Here is a 17,556-nt window from a genome sequence, read left to right as displayed (position 1 = left end):
CTGTGATCACTACAAACATCCAATCATGTGCAGCGGAATGAAACAAAATAAGAACATTTCCTCATGATTGGATGTCTGATTTTTACTGTCTCCCTGACTCTAGTAAGCCACTTCTATTCTCTTCTCCACACTTTGAGGACATTAACCTTTACTATACTGCACTGAGTAGGAAGCAGTAACTGCAACAGTGCCCGACACTTCATTGGCAGGTAGTATACATAATGCTTATAAGAGCTGTCATCAAAGGTTGGCCTTAAAGGATACCTGCGCCTCTGATAGACATTCGCTTCTTTATTATCTCCAGGAACAACAAGCAATGTTGCAATATAGTATATGACCTTTTACATCTGCCGTTTCCTTCCCTGCACTCAGTCCTCTGCCCTTGCCACTTCATTGGCAGGTAGTATACATATGCTTTCTGTCATCAAAGGTTGGTCTTAAAGGATACCTGCACCTCTGATAGACATTCACTTCTTTATTATCTCCAGGAGCAACAAGCAATGTTGCAGTATGGTATATAACCTTTTATCTCTGCCTTTTCCTTCCCTGCACTCAGTCCTTGCAACTTCATTGGCAGGTATTATGCATAATGCTTCTAAGAGCTGTCATCAAAGGTTGGCCTTAAATGCACCTCAGGTAGATATTGGCTTCTTTATTATGTCCAGGAGTAACTAGCAATGTTGCCGTATGGTATATAACTAGGGTTACCACCTTTTCTTCAAGGAAAACCCGAACACTCTAGCAATGCGCTGACATTTTTTTCTTGGGAGAATGATTCATGGCTTATTCATATGTAAATATCACCGTTGAGACTATTTCCAGTGGGGGGCCAGTAGCCCCAATCTTAATTTTGGTTGCCCCTCTCTGTCTGACATCTTGCGTCCGCGTTTCTGCTGGCATGAAACCTGGACACAGCATTCACAACCTGGACTGTCCGGGTGAATCCTGGACAGGTGGCAACCCTATATATAACCTTTTACCTCTGCTGTTTCCTTCCCTGCTTTGCTGTTGTCTGATGTGCAGCCATGTTGCTGTATACGATGTGCAGTGCAGAGCAGACCACACATAGTCCTAATGTAAACAAAGCAATGTTTATTGTGACCTATGATGACAGCTCTCTATCACAGAGAAAGAAAAGAGAGAGGTCAGAGGTTACATTAGTCTGGTGTCCTTGGAATATATAAAGAGAATCATTTTATTTAAGATTGAACTCCAGGCTGACAGCTGACTACACATCCTGCCAAACGATTTGAATTTCTGTTCATCCAGTCCTGAGATTTATACAATTCTGCCACACAGCACAGGGCAGGAGACCAGATTTAATTTTTTTTTTGCAGTTAAAGAAAAATTAGAGGGCAAAATTACCTTAACCGCTGGAGTGGTGCTATCCCTGCACTGCAAGGGCTAAGTGCTTGTTTTTGTCTACGAAAATAACAAAGTTATACTCACCCGATCCTTGCTCCCAGCTGGCTGTTAGATCAGGCCCTGCAGCCTGTCTCCCCCTCCGCACCAGCGTTCTAAGGTCCTTTGAGTATAGTGTATAGGACGTGAGGATGCTGGGGGACATACCATCACTGGAGAGGAGGGGGGAGACAGGCTTCAGGGATTGGTCTAACAGCCAGCTAGCTCCGAGGTTCAGGTGAGTATAACTTTGTTTTTTTCTGCTCCTTTACAAAAAAGAGCAGTTAGCCCTTGCAGTGCTGGGAGTAGCACCACTGCAAGGGTTAAGGTCATTTTTCCCCCGGGAGTTCTCCTTTAAAGCATATCTACACCCCCAAACAAAAATGTATACATTGCTTACCTGTCCTTAGATGTGGTGGTTGCATTGTTGTCACTTTAAGGCTGACAGCAGCTTTAGCAAATACATAAAATACCGATTAATCTTGCCAGAAATGTTGTGTCCTTGTTACTTCCTGTGAGCCTAAAAGAAAGCACAAAGAACCTTATCTTTATTGTGTAAACTACTAATCCCATCCATTCACAATGAAATGAGATAAAGAAAAGCAGACATGTTTGAAGTCCAGCCTGTGTGACAGCCATAGGCCCCTCCACAGATGCCATGGAGGAGCGATTGCTGACATGAAGGGACAGGAAGATCCTGAAAAACACTATAACCACATGCTTCAATCTGCTTGTCATGTTATTAAGCATGGACAGAAAAGTGTCAGTGTATTTAGGGATCCATGTCAGAAAAGAAGAAACCTCCAGGAGAAGATTGGAAAGCGTTGCACTATATACTCGATATAAGATCAGACTTTACTATCACGGATCTACCTGTGTTATATGACAGCGGCCATCATTCACAATCTATGTGCACTGGGTAGGGTTGCCACCTGTCCGGTTTTACCTGGACAGTCCGGTTTCAGAGTCTCGTGTCCGGGTGTCCAGCCAGCAGGCACCTGGACACAAGACACTGAGCTTGTGCCTGTTAGCAGTTGTCCGCAGCTCAGAGGAAGATAAGGGTTTCATGACAAGATTACGGCAGCTGCATCTGTGAATACCTTCTCCTCCTCCATCCATGTGACACCAAGCTGCCCGCCTGGGGACCCCTGGTGAGACACCACAGCCCACCTGAGAGTCGCACAGCCCACCTGAGAGTCGCAGAGCCCTCCTGAGTGTCGCACAGCCCACCTGAGTGTCGCACAGCCCACCTGAGTGTCAGCCCACCTGAGTGTCGCACAGCCCACCTGAGTGTCGCACAGCCCACCTGAGTGTCGCACAGCCCACCTGAGTGTCGCACAGCCCACCTGAGTGTCGCACAGTCCACTTGAGAGTCACACAGCCCACCTGAGTGTCGCACAGACCACTTATACCTTAGCACTGGGTAATCTATCTTACATTTTTAATTGTGACATAATTGCACAAAACGTTCCATGTCATGTGTGACCACAAGGTGTGAAACAGGATGGGAAACCAATCAGATAGCAAGTATAGGCTGTAGCTGGGTTATGGAAATTTAAAGAAAGAAAAAATAGTACAGTTGCCCAAAGTAAACAAAGGATTTATTAGTCATTCTCTACCCTACAATTGAAAACTCTAGAGATGGCCCTGAACAGGAGATGAGCTGCCCAATCCGGCCACATTTCAGTTACAATTATGTATCTATAGGGCAGTTTATGACATCATAGGACTTAACGATTGGATAGTTCATAACAGCCTTTCTCAAACAGGGCGCTGTGGCACCCTGGGCTGCCCCTATGGCTACCTCAGGGGTGCCTTGAAATTTTTATAAAGTGTCAGGCGCTTCTATGACACAGATGTGTTTCTGATGTGAAAGGGGGGTACATGATTTCAAGGTGGGCTTCTGATGTGAAAAGGGGTCCCTGATGTGAAGAAGGGGGTTCTGATGTGAAAGGGGGTCCCTGATTTAGGGTGGGATCTCCTGATTTGAAGGAGGGAGGCTTCTGATGTGAAAGGGGGCTCCTGATCTAAAGGTGGGGCTTCTTATGTTAAAGGGGGCTCCTGATGTGAAGGGGGACTCCGGATGTGAAAGGGAGGACTGTGATGTAAATGGGGAATCCCATGTTTTTGTGTGTTTTTTCATGGGGTCCCCTCTTAAAATCCATACCACACCCACATCTCTAATAGGGGTTTGGTATGGATATTGGGGGGCCACACATTGGTTTTATTATTTGCAATTAGATTTTTTTTTTACATTCTAGACTGTGACTGACACTCCAGTGCCAATGTGAATGAAGCCTGGACCCTTGATCAGTTCTGTTGCTTGCCAGAAATAAACCTGTCACCAGCAACATTCGCAAGCAATTTACTAAAAACTAAAAAGCTATGACTGTGCGAATTCTGTCTGGGAAAGTGAAGATGCCTTTTGATTCCTTCTACCTGTGGCTTAACTGATAAGCAGACAAACAGGATGGTGATAAGGGGTCTGTCCTGGGAAGATCACAGGGATTTAGGAAGCCGACTTACACTGATTGTAATTTACAGCTGTAGGGCAGACAGAGGTCTATACTGTACATGAAAAGTAGACACGTCCTTCACATCTCTGCCCTATATACATCATCATTCACAAACGTCCTCAATCACCATCTCCACTCAGCACGTCAGGAAAAATATCTTTCCCAAATATACAATAGTCACGGCTGTCAGTGGCAAACTATAACTGGAAGTATCATTCTTTAGGAAAAAAAAGACTTTAAAAGGAAGAGTTACAGCAACGGTTTAGCTAAACAACTATGCAGAGATTCCAATAGTTTATCTTATCATATAATATTTTATATTTCAATCTTTAATATATAGGATCGTATTCAGGGTGTAACTAGAAATCACAGGGCCCCCATAGCAATTTTTTTTTAGTATCAATACTAACTAGTATACAATACCAATACTAGTATCAGCATCGGTGCATCCCTACTTATAATAAAATCCAACAACAGCCCAGTCACCACAACTCGGTTGAAAAGATCATTAAAGTCATTAAACACAACTGTTCCCCTTTAAGGGCCGGTTCACACCACAAAGAATGCATTTCAGAGCGTTCAGCCTTTGGAACGCACTGGAATGCAAACCGGACGGCTCCCTGCGTTTGGGGAGGGGGCGTGGCAGTGCATTGAAGTCACTCCCCACACATTAGTGCCCGTGGTCTGGTCCAGTGCGATCTGCAAAAATAGTGCATGCGTGGCTTGCACTGCGGTGCCATTGACTTCAATGCACCGCCACGCCCCCTACCGCCGCTAAATGCAGGGAGTCGGCCGGTTTGTGTTCCAGAGGCCGAATGCTCTGGAACGCATTCTTTGTGGTATTAACTGACCCTCAAACATTTAAAGGTGACCAATAAATGTAATAATAGCCGCATCAGGCGGAAGGTGGGGAACTAACAACTGGTGATCTTGGCTGACTGGTGACTGGAAAGCCTCTTTTTATAACCCTTCCAGAATATTCTGGGGGGTCAGCTGATCGACCCCAGCCCTCCACTAGCCACAGGTGTAACAGCTGGTAAAAAAGGGGCCAAAGAACCGGCCAGCTTTCACAATCCCATTAGGGGTGGGGCCCTTATAATATTTTCCCCCCTTTTCATTCATTCTTGGTCTGCTTATGATTGGTAGCTTGAGTCTTAAAGACAAAAGCTGGCCATAGATTCGTACAGTTCTTGATATGTTGGGCAAAATTCGTTCAGTGGGTGGCCCTTTCAGCACCCTTTCTTTCAGTATCCTTCGATCAAAAAATCGAAGGAGCTGTATGGAACACTGTCGACCACAGCATTGGTCGGGTTGAGTATTGTGACAGCAGCATGTCCGCCGCTGTCAGAACACAATAGCACAGTGGCTCAGAGGTTAGCCCTTCTGCCTTGTGGCACTGGGGGATCCCAGTCAGTACACTATCTGCAAGGAGTTTGGGTGTCCTCCCTGTGCTTGTGTGGGTTTCATCACACACTCCAAAGACATGCTGGAAGGTTAATTGGCTGCTGTCTAAAATTGGCCCTGTAAATGGGTACAATAGAGGCCTTAGATTGTAATAATTTGATACAAGTAAACAGACAGGAAGGGGGCTTGGTGTGAACAGTATGCTGCCCTGAAAAACAGTAGGAGGACCTGTGCTTGCTTAAAAATGGAAAGTTCACAACAGGGCGCAAAACTTGTGGGGTAGGTGATTTAAAACGTGAGTGCTGGTAAATTGTACTAAAATCAGAATAAAAAAAAAAAAATTAGAATAAAAAAAAAAAATGTGTAAATAAAAATGTTAATAAATCCGGCCTTAGATTGTAAGCTCCTTGAGGGCAGGGACTGATGTGAATGTGCAACTATGTAAAGTGCTGTGTAAATTGTTGGCGCTATATAAATACCTGTGATAAATAAATTGCCTTGGCTTGTTGTGTATTTTTTTTACTTAGTGTATTGCTATATATTTGGGGTGATTAAAGTATATCGGACTTTGATATCCCTAAAGATATCACTACAAGGGCTACTGAGATTGATGACCCGGCTAGTAAGCTTGTGGCCTTGGCAAACTAGGCCCTATGTGATCTTTACTACAGAGGCCTCTACTAGAGTGTGCCGTCAGATGAAGGGTGGGGGCTCTAGGGAGCTAATTCTGTGCTTAACCCCTCGCAGCATTCCAAGGCTTATTTGAATAATAATTGAGCGCCTTGAAGTTATTATGCTGAGCAGGCAGTGACCTTTGAGCGGTGATGGGACAGAATGTGTGGGAAAAGGAGTGTCGCGGTTGCTATTTTTCCCTTTCTCTGCCAGATGCAGCTGAACACTTCATGGAGTCGGATTGTTTAGCGGGAATCCGTTCCCATTAGCAGACTTTGGCGTATCAGTGCTGTCATTTATACTTCACACCGACATTGAAGTGATTCTCACTCATGTGCAAAATCACTGACTCAGAAATGCTGACTTAAAGGTGTACAGTGTTTTCAAGGATGTTTCCACAGCGATGTACTTCTCTGACTACAGGAGGAGGTAAACAAATAAGGAGCCAGAAAAGTGTCTGAAAGGACTGAGCTGTCCCCAACAACCCGTCCGTTTCCTTATGTTCAAGCACAATAACAGTGAAAAGGAGAATCTGCTTGATTTGTACAACTGACAATTAAAGCACAACTCCGGGAAACATTTTTCTTAACCAGTGAGGCTACCCCTGCACAGCAAGGGTTACGGGCTCGTTTTTTCCCCCTAGGTGACAAAAAAACAAAGTTACACTGCCCCAATGCTTGCAGCCAGCTTGCTCTTAGACCAGTGCCTTCTGTGTCTCTCCCCTCCACTGCAGAGATCTAAGGTCCCGTGAGTCATCACATGGAAAAGCAAGCTACATTCAAAACCAAACAAACCTTTGAATATTAATAAATAAAAATGAACACTCTTAAATTGGCAAGAAATGGCCATGACATGTTTTATTGGTTTACTCAATATATATTAAAATATATATAAATAAATACCATAACTTGAATTACATAACCACTGCTTGGCTAGAAAGGCCCAAGCACACCAATAATAATAAAACAGGTTTCAATATTTTTAAAATGTCCCCCTCAGGGAGGTGATGGACCACATAAAACAATGCCGGGATTAAAAAAGTCTGACCAAGCTTGGTATAGGGTGGGAAGGTCCTCTGGATGTCAGCTGGAGAAAGGTGAGAGGTCCCAACGGATCCATGTTTATATAACACTCTTCAGTCAATCAGAGGCTGTTGAAGCCAGGAACTTTTCCCACCTAAAATAAGGTACCGGTAAGTCAGCCTGGATATTGTAATGACCAATCCTGTCAGGAGAGATAAGAAAAGAGCAGAAAAAGCAGCGAAAGGGAGGAAAAGGGAACAACATGGTCGATGCATTTACATGTGGGGGGGGGGGCTCACGAAGGGCTCATTTATCCCCCTTGGCATTCTATACACAGTGTATAGGGCGTGAGGATGCCAAGGGACATACCATCTAACACCTCGTTCACACCTAGGCGTATTGCATATGCGTGTCGCGTGTTTTTTTACCGCGATTCGCGGTAAAAAGGTTGCGCGTTTCCGAAGGCTACTTGGCTGTATCCCAATGGAAACGTGCAACAAAACGGCCCAAAGTAGTACCTGTACCTTTTCAGGCGTGGTCCGTTTTGTAGCGCGTTAGGGACGGGCGGAAATACGCCAAGGTGGGAACGAGACCATTGAATACAATGGGATTTATATTTTTGAGCGTTTTGTAGAGTGTTCGTCGAGCGTAGAACGCGCTACAAAACGTTCAGATGTGAACGAGGGCTAAGAGCAAGCTGGCTCCAAGAATGGGATGAGTATAACTTTATTTTGAAAGCTAGACACAAATGAGCAGGGGTAGCCCAAAATTTTAGCCATGGGTGGCCCTGCCACCACCATCCGACTTGACAAACTTCGATTACATATTCAAAGGAGCAAATTAAAAGTCAATCTGTTCTAGCCAATCATCTGCAGTCACTGTTTCAGTATTCTGACAGCTGCAGGTATCAGTAATTGGTATCGGAGAGTACCTGAGGAAAAATATCGGTACTTTTTTTCTGGTGCGGTGTGCCCTGTATGATAACATCTTTGATTTTATTGATTTATGAAAACAGTGAAACTCTCCTTTATAACAAGTGTAAGTTCTCATTCACATGAGGTGATCTGAGATTCCTGTGTCAGGAACCTACAGGAAAAACGCCCCTTTGCCTGACTGCCTTTGGGGTGCCATTAACTAGTCAAGGCGCTGCAAGCACGTTTGTGCCGCGTTCTGTGAACGCGCGTCAAAGTGCACGTTTCTTTCCCATGAACTCAAGTAGGAAACCCAGTTTGCAGCAACTTTTGTTCTGATTTGTTTTTGCACCTTTTAGTTATATTTTTCTTTCTATCCTAGACGAGCTTCCAGTGTTCAGGGATTGGCAGCGCTGTTGACTCATTACATTACTGGGAACAGAGACAAGTTTGCAAATGCCACAGTGAACTTTACTCTTCATTCAGATGGAATCAATAGACCTCCTATGGGCACATTCGACTTCCAGCTGGGGCTGGTAGAAGATTATTGCTGTAACTGACTCAACAGCCATATACAAAACTGACTGTTTTTCCTTTCTGAATCTTAAAGTGTACCTGTCCTGCCATAAAATATGGCCAAGGTAGTTAAATAGAGAAAAGCACCTCTGCTGTGCTAGCCAGATACACATAGATTTCTCTTGTTCAGCCCCGCGAGCTAAGCAAGAGAATAGTATGTAATAGATTCCTCCATCCAAGTTGAACAGCATGGATGGAGGAATCTCCACTGCGGGCTATTGTATTGTAATACGTGAAGAGTGACAGCATCTGATAGGATGCAGTCACTGTTTGTTTGACTGTAACCCGGCTCAGTCAATTTTTTAACCGACTTTTATGGAGATGGATGGTGCCAACAGGGTCATCCATGGTTTGAATTTAAAGCAGGACTCCGGCAACATTTTTATTAACCCTTGCAGTGGGGCTACCTCCACACTGGAAGGGTTAAGCACTCGTTTGTATCTAGGTGCGAAAAAAAAAAGTTATATTCACGCGATCTGCTGATCCGGCTTGTTATTAGACCGGTCCCTGGAGCCTCTCTCCCCCTCCGCTGCAGCGGTCTAAGGTCCCGTAAATATGGACGTGTATAGGATGTGGGGACGCTGAGAGAGCAGACAGGCCTCAGGGACTGAAGAAGCAGGCAGCCGGTTCTGTCGTTCAGGTGAGGTATAACTTTTTTTTTAGCACGTAGAAAAAAAAATGAGCAGTTAAAGGAGAACTATGAGGCGAGTGAAAATCACTCAGCCTCACAGTTCGAGCCGACGTGCGACAATGAAACTGTCACACGTCGGCTCAATAGGTCGGGAAGTGAGCGAACACATACCGTCGTTCAGTGAATGACATTGAAAGTTTCTACTTCCACTTATCCGTAGTCATAGTAAAGCCCCTTGTATCCAATGCCAAGCTCCTCACCGGTTATTCAGCTGCCTAATGCCAGTGGAGAGCAGTGGCTCTGGCAATCTGACACATGAATGACAGGGAGTGGGGTTTAGTGTCAGGAAGGGCCCATTCACACAACATCCGTTGGGCTATGTTGCTTAATGCAGGTCCAATGCAATGACAAGCTGAAACTCAATGTTTCCAATAGGCCTTGTTCACCCCAATATTCTGCATTGATGTGCTCTCGGTGAAAATGGAATAAGCTGCAATGCACTACAACATTAAGGAAAGCAAGGTATCCTGGCTTCTGCTGGGGAGAAAAAAAAATCAGTGCAAAGCAATACACATTTCAACTCATGCATGTGTTTAATTTTAACGCATTGGATCAACGCAGGTCACCACAAGGACACATAGAAAACAATTGTTCTTGAGGAACTAGGTGAAATTTGCACACTGAGTGCCGACGCTGCCACTGACCCTTTTGGCCGGCATTCCTCGATCAGCTGATCAAAGAAGCCGGACAGAAAATATTCCAAGGAACAGATTGGACAGCCAATGAGCTGTTGGCTTTTTCAGGTATTCTTTCAGTGGCTGGCGGCCAGTGTCGGAATACAATGAAGGCAGCGGGAGATTCCTCAATCAACGCTCGTAAGTGTTGATAGAGGACTCTGTAATATTTTCTTTGTTCAGCCCGCGGATTGAACAAAGAAAATATTACAGTGCATGGCCAGCCAGGGGCATCCCGAGCGGCCACCGGGTGACACCCGGCTGTGATGTCATCGTGAACGCGTGTGATGGCGTCACGCACTACTAACCTGCCTTACTTGGCTGCAGGCAGAGAGAGGAGGGGACATTCACCCGGTGGTATAAGGTATGCCGCCCGATCCCCTCCTCTCTCGTGCAACTGTTGAGATCTTAGTCCATGACCGAACGCCCGACCTTTCATTTTGGTGGCACCCCTCCTATAGTATATGTCACCAGCACACCTATGTCTTGTGTCAATAATCCATCTTCATTATTGATGCAGACTGTCACAAAACAACATTTCTGGGCCACACAGGGTCCCCTTCATCAGGTTTTAGTATGACGAAGAGGATGATGAAGGGGACCGTGCGTGGTCCCGAAACGTTTATTTGTGACAGTCTGCATCAATAAAGCAGATGGATTATTGACACAAGACATACCCTGTTTCCCCGAAAATAAGACCTACCCCGAAAATAAGACCTAGTGCTATTTTTGGGAATTGTTAAAACATAAGACCTACCCCGAAAATAAGACCTAGTTGTGACCATTCCCAGGGCCAGTGGTGGCACAAGGGGGAACTTGAAGAGGCGGAAGAGAATCAGCGGTGCCAACAAAGCCAGCGCTAGAGGAAGCGAGGCAGCACCGGAGGGAGCAGAGCAACATAAGCCGATGCCTCCTCTATAGAGCTGGCTCCTGTCACAGGCGGAGTGATACCAAATGCACTCCGCCTGTGAGAATTCGATAGTGAAATTGCGCTTCACTCATCCTGGCAAGCGATTGGTTAGCAAATTGCTCTTGGAAAGGTACGGCACACTTGATTGCCCTGATCACCATATTGTTGGACATGAATAAATGTGGATTGTTGTAAAAAAAAAAAAAAATAAGACCTACCCTGAAAATAAGACCTAGTGTGTTTTTTTGAGCCCCAAAAAATATAAGACAGTGTCTTATTTTCGGGGAAACACGGTAGGTGTGCTGGTGACATTTATCATATGTTTGAAGATGCGCCATCCGTGGTTACTACAGCACCCTCCTTTATACACAGGGGTTCCGGTGAGGAGTGCAGAAGTTCCTCTCCAAGAATGCGTTTACCACTCCTATAGTGTCACCCAGGAGCGGCCTGAACCCCCTAGTGGCGCCCCTGTGGCCAACCTTAAAGCTGGCTATACATCGTTATATATTTTTTGGTATAACCTGCAGGCTGAGTGAAAAAATATATAGCCGATTCCTCAATCTATGTTAAACAGCATGGATGGATGAATGAATCTCCTGCTGGGCTATTGTATTTTGACAGCAGCAGATGTGGCACTCTCATAATACCCCAACAGTGTACCCAAAAACTTTCCAACCAACCTCTTCTATTTTCTGATCCAGGAATCCGGGCCCGAAGGGTGCTGACAGGGCCACCCACTGAGTGAATGTTGGCCAATCCTTCTGTCTGGAATTCGCATAGTGTATTGGCCAGCTTAACACCAGAAGATGCTGCAGATCAGCACTATAGTTCATTTCGGCACACTTTTAGGGCAGGTCAGGTTCACATTTTGAATTTTCAAGATGGATTTCGAGAGGCTGAAAAGGGTTTTGATTGGTTGTTTTCTGTACGGGCTCAATGTGGAAGACTTTGTTCTCTCATCCACTGTCATTTCCAGTTCATGAATGGCTCTAATGTTCTATAACAGGGAAGGGTAGGAAAAAATAAAAGGAGTTGCCTATAGCAACCAGAAATAACTTGGCATCTCCCCAGATCGGATATAAAAAAAAATGCACATAATAATCTGATTGTTCTTTTTGTGACACCATGACATGAAATGGAGCGATTGTCACTAGGGCAGTAATGGAAATCTGACAAGTTCTAACCTTTTGCCACTTAAAGTGTTTTTGTTGCCATCTCTGTCCCCAGTGAAGAGATTTCCCATCACTTCCTGTATAATGATTATACAGCAATGCAGAATACCACCAGCTATGCAGGACTACAAGTCCCAGCAATATATTATACACTCTCTCTCAGCAATACACACTCTCTCTCTCTCTTCCCAGCACCCCCTCCCACTCCAAACTTACCTTACCTCACCTGCAGGCCCATGGCCCTCTTCCTCGTCTCTGTGGCCAGGGGGCGGAGCTAACAGGAGACTGCCCTCTTAGCCCCACCCCTAAGAGGCTTTCTCCGGGACAGGTGACAGCCTCTCCAGCCCTTTTGCACAGCCGCCCGTACATGCTGCGGGTGGCTGTGCGACAGGGAAGGAGCGGCATGATCGCGGGGGGGGGGCACTCTACTTCCTTGCTGGGTCCCCCCCCCAAAGTGGCGGAATGCCAGGGCCCCGTCGCAATTGCGACCGCTGCGACCCTGGTAGTTCCGCCAGTGCCATCTGTTTTGACCTGGCTGCCCTTAATGGCTGACTAAAGGTGCCCATACACCTTATGAATATCGGCCGATTTTCGTATGCGATCGCGTTTTCGTCCGATATTCGTAAGGTTGATGGGCAGTGTACAACCGCAAATACTGTACAATCAATTGACTTTTGACAGGTTAGAAAACTTCTGTCGATCGTACGATTTTCGCAAGGTTGGTGGCGTTTCCGTACGTCAAAATTGTATGATCTACACTGCACATTTCCAGACGAAAATACGTGCGGTCGATTACCGCAATTCGTTCAGGTGCTTTCTTCGAATTACTGCTGATTCAACCTTGCAATAATCGGTGCAGGATGTGGCCGCCCCGATTATCGTACGACAGTACGATCATTGGACTAAAAGTGTCGTCCGATGATCGCAAGGTGTATGGACAGCCCAACATTGGACTGTAGCGCAAATTATTTGGACACTTAATTGATTGATGAAGGGAAGTATTCATACATCCTCTGATTTACTCACTGCAGCTGTCACTACACACATAGGGGTAGATATCCATAAGCACGAATAAATGGACTTCCGATCAGATCTACCTGAAAACCTGACTGACGGCCCTGATCGGTAAGCCTGTGTGAAAGGGGCCTAAAGGCGTTTTTGGCCACTGATCCTTGGTGTGCTGGTGACATGCTTGCTCTCATTACAAGAGGGACCCGTCTCATACTTGACTCTGATCTGCCCATCTATGACCAATAGATTATGTTTTCAACGGTGAGGAAGAATAGAGGTATAACAAATAACTATTAGAGAAAGCTTATAGTTAGTAAAATGTATAATAATAATACTAGCCTAACATTATAGATTGTTTATAATTTTACAGGTTGTGATGAGAATCTCCACAGGTGTCCAATGCTTTGCGTTGTACAAAATGTACGTAGAAGTACTGATGACGTATCGCCAAGAGGAGAAACATGAAGAGACAAAATGAAAAGTGCTGGGGGCCAGTATTAATTCAAAATGATAGAGAGTGACTAATAGAACTGATTCCCATAGTCATTACCGTGTTGTTGGAACAGAATGTCTGTCATTGTCAAGTTGACCTGCAGAATTCTGTGTTAGTTCTAGGGATGAGTCTGGGCTAGACTGGCCAGAGGCAACAGATTTAGAGGAATGAGGGAGGAGCGATTCTGACACGCGTCAGTACAGGGTGATCCTGCCTACCGCTTCCTCTAGCTTCTCCTGTAACCTGGGCTGGGTCTCCGATTTACTGATTCCCCAAAGATCGGAAATCAGCAGAAGCTTTTTCCAAAATACAAATGAGATTTATTTTAAACACAAAGAAATGAGAATATCACCTTCTTGCTATCTAACCCTCATGATGGCCATACACCTTTTGTTTTTTCTCTCATTCAGCCCGCAATGCACTCGACTCCTCCAACAACGCTTAACAGCATTAAAGTGACATTAAACCCTCAGATTTTTTAACATAAACCAATACTGTAATGTGTGCCTTACTGTAATCCATGGTAGTTTCCCTTCTCTTTGCTGCTCTTCCTTTTAAAATCCTCATGTCTTCTCATGCTTGGGGAGAACTTCCCTTTGCAGCTCAGGGCCTCTTCCTGTAGTGCTGGCTCAGGTTGTGAACCTTACACAGACACCGTGTATCCATTCCAGAGACAAGGCAGTCTGCTGCAAAACAGAAATTCTGCAGAGCATGAGAACAGATACAGATTTAAAAGGAAGAGCAGCAAAGAGAAGGGAAACAACCATGGATTACAGTAAGGCACACATTACAGTATTGGTTTATGTTAAAAAATCTGAGGGTTTAATGTCACTTTAAAGTAGAATTAAACGCTCATTTTCTTTTCAGTAATGAATTCAGATCAAACAAATATGAATTGCCCGGCAAAGTATTTCTTTATATTTTTTGCCCAAGTACTTACAATCATCATGTTTCTAAACAGCTCCAGGTCGCTCAGCACTGCGTCCCCGAACTTCCTGACAAGTACATGATCACAAGGAACAGAGCATTCTCCAGGAGCCATCTGCTAGCTTGAAGAAGGGAGAAGGGGAGTGGATTGTCTTGCTGTGTCTGTTTGTGGAGACACACTCTGCTTACCAGCACACACAAAAGGTGGCTCCCTAGGACCCTGCAAGAGAAAGGAGCCATCCTAAAACAGGATATAAGGAACAGTGCACAGGGAACCAGCTGATTCTGCAGAAAATACTGGCTATTACACCTGCCACTGAGCAGAGGAGGGGACTGGAGAGATCACTTTCTTTCTCAGGTCCACTCCTCTGCTAATTGGCAGCAGGCAGTGGGTGGGCCCAGTCTGTCCCTCTAATTTTGCATTATAACTGCTCAAAGTAGGTTGGAATATTTTTTTTCTGTATGAATAGGGACACAAAGTATACATATAGAGGGGATTTCTCAAATTTAACTGCAAAAATGGAACTACACTTTATGATTTGCTATGTTATAGGGAACCACTAGATTAACGGTACTTAAGCAGTGACCCCCTGAAATATTTATATTTGCATTGAATTGTAGTGAATAGAAGTGCACTTCCTGCCATGCGAGTGTGCCTGGTACTCCTGTTCTGTAGCCTCATAGCTGGATATCTGCGGTGTTGGAGGCTCTGCTGCTCTTGAAATGACAGTTGGGGTTGTCACTACTATGCCGTTTATGGTTCTTATTGCTGGAGAGGAATCTGTACCAGAGGATTTGCACTGCCGGGATCCCCCTGCTTCATCTATTCTGTAGATCTATGCTTTCTAAACCTCTCCTGGGGGCGGGGGTCTGCTCTAAGAGCCCATTCACACCAGGGCGGTTGCGGATCAGTGTGGATACCACGCTGATCTCAAAAAGGAGGTTTTGGGAGTTTTTAAATTGCATTGCAGCGCTGAAACGTAATTAAAAACGTCCAAAAGCAGGCTGGTCAACGCAGTTCCATTGAAAGCGGTATGGAAACTGCACTGATCAGCGCAGCAAAAATAGTGCAGGGAGCAGTTCGGATCATGTGGAGCCACATAGTCGCATGAACAGTCCCCATAGCAATGTATGGGATCGTTCATGTCGGCGGATCTGTGCGGCGAACTGCCCCGGTGTGAACGGGGTCTAACGTGTGGAAGCAAAGCCCTGCCTCTACCAAGATGGCCACCTCTACACAGCGCAGAATAAGGCATGATAAGTCAGCAATGGGGAAAAAGATCAGCTGCATTGAGACCGAAGGCAATACTGGCGACTCGTCCTTTGCCCTTGCCTTTTTTTTGAGCACAGCCTTTACTAATTTGGTCCTCATGAATAAGGCCTGCGTGCAGTCTGTGTGCATATACATACATAACAATGCAGTAGCGCCGACTACACCATATGTATAATGTCACAATGTTAACAATTTCTACAGGACTCATTCTGTGATGGCAGAGGAGAAAAGATAAACAACATGGCAAGACTTCATGCAATTTATTATTAAAATAAAAAGTATTCCCATCAGGGAGAACAAAGCCGACACACAAAAGTAGTTTGCCATTCCAGACAGTCTTCTGTAGCGTTAACACGTGGGGAACATCGTTTTTCCTTTTCATTGTCCTGCTAGCCTGACGCTATAAATCTCTCATGTTGTTGCTGCAGCGATTCCCAAGCAGTAAAAACCTGATTGTGTACAATACTGAGGCATTCGGAGTCAGTGAAAGACATCTATTTCATCAAAGTCCGGTTTGTAAATGTTCCCATAAATCACTGCTTAGCCTTCTTAACAATAGTCCCCACAGCAGAAATGACCGTAGTTCTTGATCCACTCGCACTGGTGGTTACTGTGACGACAGAAGGCAGTGTGGCAGTTGTGGTGAGGATGGTCGGCTGGGCAATAGTGGTCATCGGTATAGCGGAATCCCATTTGCTTTTCCTTTTCTGTGCATCTGTATTGAAAAATATGTGCAATTGTTAGCTGGAAACTATGTTTCTGAACAAGGAACAAATCCCAAATTATTATTATACAGGATTTATATAGCGCCAACAGTTGGCACAGTGCTTTACAATACAAAGCATCATCAAACATTTGCATTTCATAGTATAGGTCACTAGAATGATCTATTTACCAGATAAAAGCTCCAAAATCCCAACAACATTAAGCAAATGACTTTAAAAGCTGCATTTTTCCCTTTTGGGGTACAAACATTTCTGGTTACTTACCCGCTGTGGCAGTAGTTATGGTGCTGGTTGTCCCTGTTGCTGTGCTGGTAGTTGTACCCTTCTTTGTACCAGTTACAAACTCAATCTAAAAAGTGAAAAACATCGATCAATCATCAATTCTCAGTTGCGGAGTTAATGTTCTTCCATATATGCCAAATCTAAAGCAGCAACAAGCTTTCAAACGCGAATAATAATATAATAAAATAAAAAAATACTAACAATGGGAAACAACTAGGGATGCACCGATATTAGTATTGGTGCCGATACAGAGTATTTGGGCGAGTACGAGTAATGCTCCGATGCCTGGCCCGATACATCCTGTATCAGGAAGCCGGGCAGCACGTCATTACACGCTGCCCAGCTTCCTGATTGGCCGGGAAGCCGGCTCCACCACTTGTGACGAGAAATCACAAGTGACGGCGCCCGGCTTCCATGATTGGCTAGCAAGCCGGCTCCATGCTTTCTCGTCACATAGTGATGAGAGGCATGGGACGGCTTCCTTGTTAATCGGGAAGCCGGGTGGCGATTCTTTACACGCTGCCCGGCTAATCAGGAAGCCAGGTGGCGAGTCATTACATGCCGCCTGGCTTCCTGAATGGGACTTCTATTACTCTGTATTTGGTATCGCCGAGTACCGAAAAAAAATGATCGGTACTCGGTACCAAAATACCGGTATCGGTGTTTTGGTAGAAACAACACTACTCACTATGGCTCTTTCATCCAGTTCACTTACACTTTCATTGTACTTCGAAGGGGTCTCCTCCCTGAGCCTTGCATACACTACTGATGCAACTATGCTTAATTTTTTTTTACCATTCATTGCCTTCAATGGCTGCATGATTGGCTTGTGTGCGCAGCAGTACCTATCATGTTGCATGTAGGTGCATTCAATGCATATTTGTGTCAGTCTGTAC

The 17,556-nt window shown here is 45.0% G+C and overlaps 1 protein-coding gene across 1 annotated transcript in view; it reads right to left on the bottom strand.

Annotated features, from left to right (window-relative positions):
* Positions 1-15,944: 15,944 nt before the first annotated feature.
* Positions 15,945-17,556, bottom strand: part of SAP30BP (SAP30 binding protein) — a 45,956-nt gene continuing 44,344 nt past the window's right edge. Inside the window, exons 10-11 of the mRNA XM_018561540.1 lie at positions 16,643-16,727; positions 15,945-16,368 (exon numbers count right to left, since the gene is read on the bottom strand). Coding sequence (XP_018417042.1) covers positions 16,187-16,368; positions 16,643-16,727 — 267 coding nt within the window. The 3' untranslated portion in view covers positions 15,945-16,186. The remainder of the gene's footprint in view (positions 16,369-16,642; positions 16,728-17,556) is intronic.

This window comes from Nanorana parkeri, unplaced genomic scaffold, assembly GCF_000935625.1.
Source record: "Nanorana parkeri isolate BGI_ZX_2015 unplaced genomic scaffold, ASM93562v1 scaffold529, whole genome shotgun sequence".
NCBI lineage: Eukaryota > Metazoa > Chordata > Amphibia > Anura > Dicroglossidae > Nanorana > Nanorana parkeri.
The sequence above is the reverse complement of the archived record's forward strand: the minus strand, read 5'-3'. Positions and strand labels throughout refer to the sequence as shown.